This window comes from Capricornis sumatraensis, chromosome 3, assembly GCF_032405125.1.
Source record: "Capricornis sumatraensis isolate serow.1 chromosome 3, serow.2, whole genome shotgun sequence".
Classification (NCBI taxonomy): domain Eukaryota; kingdom Metazoa; phylum Chordata; class Mammalia; order Artiodactyla; family Bovidae; genus Capricornis; species Capricornis sumatraensis.
This window is the reverse complement of record NC_091071.1, coordinates 173813266-173821799: the sequence shown is the minus strand read 5'-3', so window position 1 is coordinate 173821799 and position 8534 is coordinate 173813266. Positions and strand designations below refer to the sequence as shown.

At 46.3% G+C, this 8534-nt stretch overlaps 1 protein-coding gene across 1 annotated transcript; it reads right to left on the bottom strand.

Moving 5' to 3' along the window:
* Positions 1 to 836: 836 nt before the first annotated feature.
* Positions 837 to 6143, bottom strand: ZNF436 (zinc finger protein 436). The gene is made up of 3 exons (XM_068967422.1): positions 6053 to 6143; positions 5168 to 5294; positions 837 to 2555 (listed from the first exon to the last, which is right to left on the bottom strand). The coding sequence occupies exons 1-3, from the start codon at positions 6083 to 6085 to the stop codon at positions 1303 to 1305; spliced, it is 1413 nt and encodes a 470-aa protein (XP_068823523.1). The 5' UTR covers positions 6086 to 6143; the 3' UTR covers positions 837 to 1302.
* Between the last annotated feature and the right edge of the window lie 2391 nt (positions 6144 to 8534).

Genomic DNA, 8534 nt, shown 5'->3' with positions numbered 1-8534 from the left:
AAAGAGATCATTCAGTCTGAGACTAGGACAATCAACCTATTTGGTAATTATCTCCAACAGACTAATACATATAAACAAGTGCTTGGTTCTATAGAGATCTTTCAGGAGAGTGCACACAAGAGCACTAGTGTTTAAATTTTTTTCATAAAGAATGAACAAAAGGACATTTCTCACATTGGAGTTATGTCAGTTTTTCTGTCACATGATCAATATCACCCAAGAGCATGCTAATTCAGTGTGAATTCAGTTTCTGCTATTGGAAAAAACAAAAGAATACACGTTTCACTGTACATACACATGCCCTTATGCAAGCTAAGATAAACACTGGGATGTGGCCCTTATCAAATCCTAGAGTTAGCAGTATAGGGAGAATTGATCTTAAAGGGTAGAGGGGAAAGAACACAGAAATAACCTGATTCCTTGGGAAGGAACTCTATGCTTCCTTCCCCAGTCAATTCCACTTGCTCCTTACACTCCACCATCACTTATGGTCCTAGCTTTCCTTGAAGATTTTCCCTACAATATTCCCTACAGTGATCCCCAAAGAAAATTCATAAATTCTGATCAATGGCAATAACAACAGTGGGCATCTCTTGCTAAAATCACCACTGTTGATGAGTCCTTGGTCCCCAAATCTGTCTCATTTTTCCTTTCAATCTGAATCTTCAGTAAGCTTTCACAAAGAGGAAAGCTTTAAAAAAAGTTAATTAGAAACAATGAGGAGAAAAGTAATGATCATTGCCTTCACCATGCAGAATCCTGCTCTCAGGAAGATAGAAAGATACAAATGCATGAGCAACTCAAGGAGAAAGCCCTTTGAAGGGAAGATGTGTGTGCCCAGCTACTATGATGGTGAGTGAATAGGTGTGGCAATTCAGGTAAAGTCTCTGGTTGTTTTGTTCCAAAGCAGCTGTGACCACCCTATCACAGTTCAACATTTCTCCTAGTATAGCTCTTTGGGTCAAGGATGGGAGAAATTACTTTGAAAGATTTACTCCACTTCCAGGCCTGAGCATTTACCAGCATTTATCACCTGGTCTTCGGATTTCCAGTTATTTGTGATTTTGATGAAATAATTCGTTAGTATTGGGTGAATACAAATCACTATTTTGGAAGAGGGAATAATATTGCCAAAGCCATGGGTCAGAATTTCAAGTGGCTTGTCTTCTGTGATGTTTTAAATGGCAACCCACAGCAAAGAAAGTCAGTATAGTAAGAGAAGCTTCAGTCTTGAGAGAGCTCTTTGATATCAAATGCAATTGTACCTTCAAATGAATCATTTCCCAGTCATAATTACAGGACTTAGTCAGTGTGCACTCTCTTATGTTTAATAAGAGCTGAGCTCCGGCTGAAACTCTTCTCACATTCTGTACATTCATAAGGCTTTTCTCCCGTATGAACTCTTTGATGTGTGATGAGGTTGGAGCTCTGGGTGAATCCTTTTCCACACTGCACACACTCATAGGGTTTCTCTCCTGTGTGGGTTCTCTGGTGTTTAATCAGGTCCGACCTTTCACCAAAGCTTCGCCAACACTCGTTGCACTCGTAGGGCTTCTCTCCAGTGTGAATTTTCTGGTGTGTGATGAGGTGAGAGCTCCGGCTGAAGCTTTTCCCACAGGCATTACATTCATATGGCTTTTCCCCAGTGTGGGTTCTCTGGTGCTGAACCAAGTGTGAGATGCGGCTGAAATTCTCCCCACATTCATTACAGTGGTACGGCTTTTCCCCTGTGTGAGCTCTGCGATGGCGCACGAGGTCAGAGTTCTGACTGAAATTCTTCCCACACTCATCACACTTGTAGGGTCTCTCCCCCGTGTGGACACGATAGTGTTTGATGAGATCAGATCTCTCACTGAAGCCTCGCCCGCATTCGTTACATTCATAAGGCTTCTCACCTGTGTGGGTCCTCTGGTGCTGAGCTAGGTGAGAGCTCCGGCTGAAGCTTTTCCCACACTCCTCACACTCGTAGGGTTTTTCCCCACTGTGGGTCCTTTGGTGCTGGATGAGGTGAGACAGCCGGCAGAAACTCTTCCCACACTCATTACATTTGTGAGGCTTTTCTCCAGTGTGTATTGTCTGATGCTGAATGAGGTGAGAGCTTCTTCCAAAACTTTTCCCACATTCATTACAGTCATAGGGCCTCTCCCCAGTGTGTGTTCTTTGATGTTGAATAAGGTGGGAACTTCGACTGAAGCCCTTCCCACATTCATAACACTTATAGGGTCTGTCACCTGTGTGGGTTTTCTGATGCCGATTCAGGTCTGAGATCTGACTAAAGGCCTTTCCACAATGAGAACATATATGATATCGGATGCTTGTGTGGACTTCTTTGTGGACAAGCAGATCTGTAACTTGTTGGAGAGGATAGCTTACCCACTCTTCTGCCGTTAAATCTCCCCATTGTCTTTCTGATCTATCCCTGTTGTCAAAGGCCTCTTCACTTTCAGGATTTTCCTCAGTATTACCAACAGGTCTTTCAGATGCAGCCTCAAATTCTACATCTTCACTAATCTCTTGCTTTGGATTCACCTCGTTTTCACTCCTGATTTCAAAATCTGTAATAAAGGGTAAAGAATATTATTGGTAAACACACACAAAAATGATCTACTGTGTGCTGGGCATTGTGCTAAGTTCTTTATGTGAATTACCTCAACCAGCTTGAGCACCAGACATCATAATGCTGCTGCTGCTGCTAAGTCGCTTCAGTTGTGTCCAACTCTGTGCGGTCCCATTTACGGCAGCCCACCAGGCTCCCCCATCCCTGGGATTCTCCAGGCAAGAACACTGGAGTGGGTTGTCATTTCCTTCTCCAATGCGTGAAAGTGAAAAGTGAAAGTGAAGTTGCTCAGTCATGTCTGACGCTTAGCGACCCCATAGACTGCAGCCCACCAGGCTCCTCCATCCATGGGATTTTCCAGGCAAGAGTACTGGAGTGGGGTGCCATTGCCTCCTCTGGGCATCATGATGAATTCTACTTTATGAATGAGAAATCCAAGGTCCACAGAAGTGGTTCACAAACGGTTACAAAGTAGTAAATGGTGAAGCTAAGATACAAATCCAGGTGTCTGATAAAAGTTAATGCTTTGTATCACTACAGTTAATGGTTCTTTATTCAAATTATATACGTTCCCGGTATTTCAAAAGAAGAAAACCAGAAATAGAAAATATAAAAGATTCTAGGGACTTCCCTGGTGGTCCAGTGGCTAAGACTTCAAGCTCCTAATGCAGGGGGCCAGGGTTCGATCCCTGGTTAGGGAACTAGATCCCACATGCTGTCACTAAAACCGTGTGCCACAACTAAGACCCAGTACAGCCAAATAAATAAATAAATAAATAAATATATAAGAAAATATAAAAGACTCTAAATTAGAACTTCTAAAAGCCAAGAGCCTAGATATTTTGCATGTGTGTATATATTATATGTTCTTAACTTGTCAAGTCTTCATCATTAGCATTATTTAGTATATACTAAGCACCTACTAGGGGAAAAAATGGACTTACTGGGTTAGCATGGAGAAAAACAGATTTTTATCAATCTATATCAAGTCTCACTTGACAAGAAAAATGACTGCCAAATGTTACTTGCTACTTTTCAGTGGCTTTTTTTTGTATTTTTTTTTCCTCCTGCCTCACCATGCAGCTTTTGGGATCTTAGTTCCCCAATCAGGAATTGAACCCACACCCTCTGCATTGGAAGAACACAGTCTTAAGCACTGGACTGCCAGGGAAGTCCCCCTCACTGGCCTTTTAATGTAAACAGAAGTGAGACAGTTGGAGAAGGCAAAAAAGATGTCTGGCTCAGAATACTCTTGGCATTGACTAGGTAAAGACTTTAAAAGAAAATCAGAATACACAAAGTCACTATGTATAAGAAACTTTCTACTAGTCACTACGTTTCCAAGTTGTGTCTCTTGGTACACTTTTTAGAAAGAGGTTACTAGGTATTCTGGGGGAAAAAGGTCCATGGATAAATTAGTTTGGTAAATGGTACATACAACATCCTCTTCTCAGAAATTCAAAATACCCTGATACTAGATTATAGGTTCTGAGGAGTCTGAAGGTAAAGAAGTCTTGTAAACATTATTTAACCTATTCCCAAACTTATTTGGGCAAGAAACTTGCTTTTTTTTTTTTTTTGGTGCTTCCATGTTTCCATCTTTCCAACAAGCATTCCTTGGGGTGGACAACTGACATATACATTCACATTTCTTTAAGATTCTCATTTCTTGTTTTTGTTGGATTAAGTGGAATACTTGGGTTCCTGACTACAACAGATCTGGGTAGATAGCGTCATTTCTAGCTGCATTTCTAAAGGAAGGATCCATGAAAGCTGAGACATTAGAGTGAGTCCAGGTTAAATAGGAAACCCTTCAGAGTTGCCATTTGTTTGTTAAAAGCTATGGGGATAAAGCTTTCAGAAAAACAAATAATCCTAATGAACGGTAGATAACCTAGTGAACCATACACGGTTGCTAACTTCTGTCAAGTCCTAACAGGAGACAAAGTGAGTCAAAAGACTGTTCGGCTCAAGAACAGTTTATTCTAGTTGCACCCAGACAAAAGGGTATCTCAGAGAAACGACAGGTTTGCAGGCCATTAAAGAAAATTAGCTTCCCTCTTTAATAGAATTTGTGATCTCATTTAGTTCAGGATTCTCCTGGAAGAGCATCTGACAAACTCAAAATCTATGATCAACTCTGAAACATCTCTAGACAACTACCTACTCTGGATAAATAAAGGACCTGAGGCAAAGCTAGGGCTCTGAAGCCAAAACAAACACAAAAAGGTGGCTTTTGCCCTCCTGTCAACCTCGGTCAGCACCCCTTCATCTTCTAGTAAAAGCACCATTTACAGGGGCATTTATAACCTGGCAAGTACCATTATGTCAGACCTGTTTGGTCAGTGATCTGTACAAACAGGCTGGAGAATGGCAAATGATTCAGGGCGCAAGAAATCTTGAGTGTTTCTAAAATGTGCAGAAACAATCTTTCATCCTAGACGGTATGACCTTGATATTCCCTCACTCAAAGAACTGCCTGAGGGCTCAGCCCACACCAAAATCTAATTAGGTGCTTTAAAAATCAAGTAACTAGTTTGTGTTGAAAGAGCTAAGGCATTTTTGATAGTCTCAAAAAACGTGGGGTGGAGAAAGACAGAGAATTCTTACCTAATGAGACAACATTTCCATAATTCTCCTGCATAACGTCCCTGTAAATGTCCCTTTGTGTAGGGTCCAGAGGTCTCCATTCTTCGCGGGTGAGGTACATGGCCATATCTTCAAATGTCACAGGTGCCTGAAATCACACATTGCTTCCTCAATACTTGGTATCTAGGAAGTTAGTACCAATTTTTCTTCTTGAAATGAGAGACATGGCTGGAATTGTTGAGAAGGCAAAAGGCGTTAGGTCTGATATGTAGAGTCCAAAGGAGAAATAAGTAAGCAACAAAGAGATGTGGTTCAGGAGAGAGCAATTTATGAGCAGATTGCTTTGGTCCCATGGCCGGACACATGGAGCATCTACATCATTCCATACCTTTACCTACAACGTTCCTCTTTTCTTGGAATATCTTCCTCGGACTAGTGAAATCCTACTATTCCTTAAAACCCTGTTCAAGCACCAGCTGTTCGTCAGTGCCCGCCCCCCCACACCCGCCCATTCCGCTGCTCTGCTCCACTCCTCCCTCCCTCACCTCAGAGAGAATACTCCCACTTATTGGTTCCCACAGCACCTTGCTCCTACAGAAAATAGTGCTTTTATCACGCTAGTCTCATGGCTAACCGGATGCATCTGTCTTCCTACAGATTGTGACCAAACAGGGAGGGCACATTCCATCCATCTTTGTCTCCCTAGTATTGAAAGGCAAACAGCAGGTGTTCAATAAATGCTTGTTTGTGGCTATACTGCCCTGATACTGGATCTCTGGAGGCAGAATGGCAAAGCAAGCGAATTACTAATCCCAGGGAATTTCCCACAGGGATTTGCAGAGCAAAGAAACGCGGGGACGAGGTGGTTAAGCATAGGCAGGGTCCAAGAAGCCACCCCCGGCTTACCTGGGACCCAGCCATGAGCAGGGTGGCTGCCATCTCGGGCTCAAGGATTCGCCTCCCAGGAGAGAGAGCAGGAAAAGCAGCTAGCAGACAGCGCTAAAGGAGGCGAAAAGCAGGGCGTGAGGCACAGAAACAGGCCCTGCCCACTCCCCAGGGCTGGAGTTCTGGCCGCCCAGGCGGGTGGGGAGGGCCCTGAACCCGGGCCGGGTCACTCTCCTCCCTGACCCTCAAACTCGACCCGCCCTCTGTGTCTCCGCCACCAAGGGGTGGAAGCTGCCAGAATTTAATAAGACAACCCCCTGGCTCGGTCCCTCCCGGACCCGGGGGTCAAGCCGACGCTCTCTCAGGGAGGAGGCTCAGCCCAGCCCACAGAACGCCTCTGCTCCTCCATGTCGAGGCTGGGCCCTTTCCGGCAGCTGCCTCGGCCAATCAGCGAGCGAAGCTCCCAAAGCGCTCTGCCAATTAGATGCCGAGTATTAGGCCCGCCTCTCCTAGCCCGGCAGAGCCCCTTTAGCGCGCCTGCGCCCGTCCCCGTGGCCTGTCGGGAGTTGGAGTTCCACTCTGTCGTACAAAGGCCAGTCAAGAGGCCAAAAGCCACGGAGGGAAAGAACAAAAGGGTGAAGAAAAAAAGCGCGTCCTCCTAGCCAGGGCGGAGTGTCTTTCACTTTCTTCTCTTGGAGAGCGCAGTCGGATTAAGCCAGAGAGGTTGCCCTGCTTCTCCTCAGACCCCTAGAAGTTTATCTTGAGTCGAGCTTAAGTTAAGCTTAACTGCGACATCGAGCCTTATACAGGTGGTGGCCTGTGTTGGGTTCCTCTGGGATTAGCTCTCATCTGACGACCCCGGCCTGAGAGGAAAGCAGCAGCCGCCCACTCCCCAGGGGAGACTCAGCGGCCGCGCTGGAACTTTGAGCTCCACTCACGCACTACATCTCCCCGCAGCCACCGCGGCATTCTCACACTGCTGTGCAGACTACAACTCCCAGGAGGCACCGCGCAGCCCGTCCGCGGGAGAGTGAGCTCCGCGGCAGGGCCCGGCTGGGTCTGGGCTCCATCGCTGTTAACCCTGTAGGGGTGTCCGACCGCGTCCTTCTAAAACGGGCTCCCCTTGAGGGGCCGGCTGAGTTGCGCCTAGCGGAGGGGAGGCAAAAGCCGAAGCGGAGTCAGAAGAGAGGGTGGGGCATAGGGTGCGTAAGGTGGGGCGAGCCGCGCCCCGGGGTTCGGAAAGTCTGTCCTTATTATCCCCGAGGGCTTGCCTGATAAAAGAGTTCCTGGCGGCCTCCCGCGTCGATGGGATCGTGGGCCTCTAACGGCCTAAGCCCAACGGGCTCTCAGGATGTTAGCAGCCCCTGACCGACTGAAGTCAGGAAGCCGAAAACCCGAATTGGGAACCAACAGACTCACCTCCTGGCCCGCGAAAGATGTGTTAGGTCTCCGGCTTCAAAAGATCCAAGAGGCCTCAAAACAGATTTCAAATCCGCAGGCAGAGTTCTCTTGAGACTGCACACGTTTGGAAAGATTCTAGGAATCACCGGCAGATCCTGGATATCTTAGATCTGCAGGTAGATCTCGATCCGTAGACATGCAGGCAAAGCCCAGAGATGGTAGGCGGTTCCCAAAGACACAGAATTCCCGAAACATCAGACTGAGGCAGCTCAGGGAAACCACAGGCTCCTAGGCAGATCTCCGAGACCACAGCAGCTAGCCAAGAAATACCACCAGCAGCTAAGCTGCATTCAACTGGAGCTCTTCCGAACGGAAGGACTTGTAGCCTTCCCTTTCCCCAGCCAGGATGAGAAAATGAGACAATGGAAGCGGAGCACTAGGGAGAGCAGGCATTCTGCGCGAAGGAGAGCTCCGAGCTCGCTGTAGCCTTGGAGAGGGAAGTGATGGAAAAAGAATATAGCAGCTTATTAGGGACTCCCACCCTCTTCAAGTTATAAATATCCTCAGAACCTTGGCCACGTGCCCAGAAGCCTGTTGTCTCTAACTGTACAGGAGACTTCTCTGCCTGGGCTGGGAAAGGGGCTTTGCTTTTGTTTTGCAGATATGTCCACCCACCAAGTGACTTGAATTTTTTTCATCAAACGTGACTCTAGGCTACGCTTTTATTAGTGAGTGTCCTGTTCCCAGTGCCCAGTTATTTATGGCTAATTAATCAAGAGTTTAAAAAGAACTCAGGACCCTACCCAGCCAGGAGGCAGACTCTCCCACTCCCCACTCTACACTGCCAACTGTGAGGTAAGAAATTTTTTAGATACCACAGAATTGTACCATCCCTCCCCCATCTAAAATTAATATGGGAACCACACACACACAAAAATAGAATCGTAGAGGATCCCCAAGAGGTGGTGTCCTGAGTGGGAAGTGTGTGAGCATCAAGGTCAGACAGACCTAGGTTGGAATCCAGGCTGCGTATCCTTTGGAAAGTCATTTAATCACTTCAGGCCCACTTCCCTTTCTGGTGAAATTGGGTAATCCGTACCTA

Excerpts from the sequence above, each read along its gene's own strand:
- ZNF436 (XM_068967422.1), bottom strand. The coding sequence starts at position 6,085 with ATGGCAGCCACCCTGCTCATGGCTGGGTCCCAG. Across the intron at positions 5,295-6,052 it reads TGCTCATGGCTGGGTCCCAG|GCACCTGTGACATTTGAAGA; the intron begins GTAAGCCGGGGG and ends GTGTGATTTCAG. Across the intron at positions 2,556-5,167 it reads TGGAAATGTTGTCTCATTAG|ATTTTGAAATCAGGAGTGAA; the intron begins GTAAGAATTCTC and ends CCTTTATTACAG.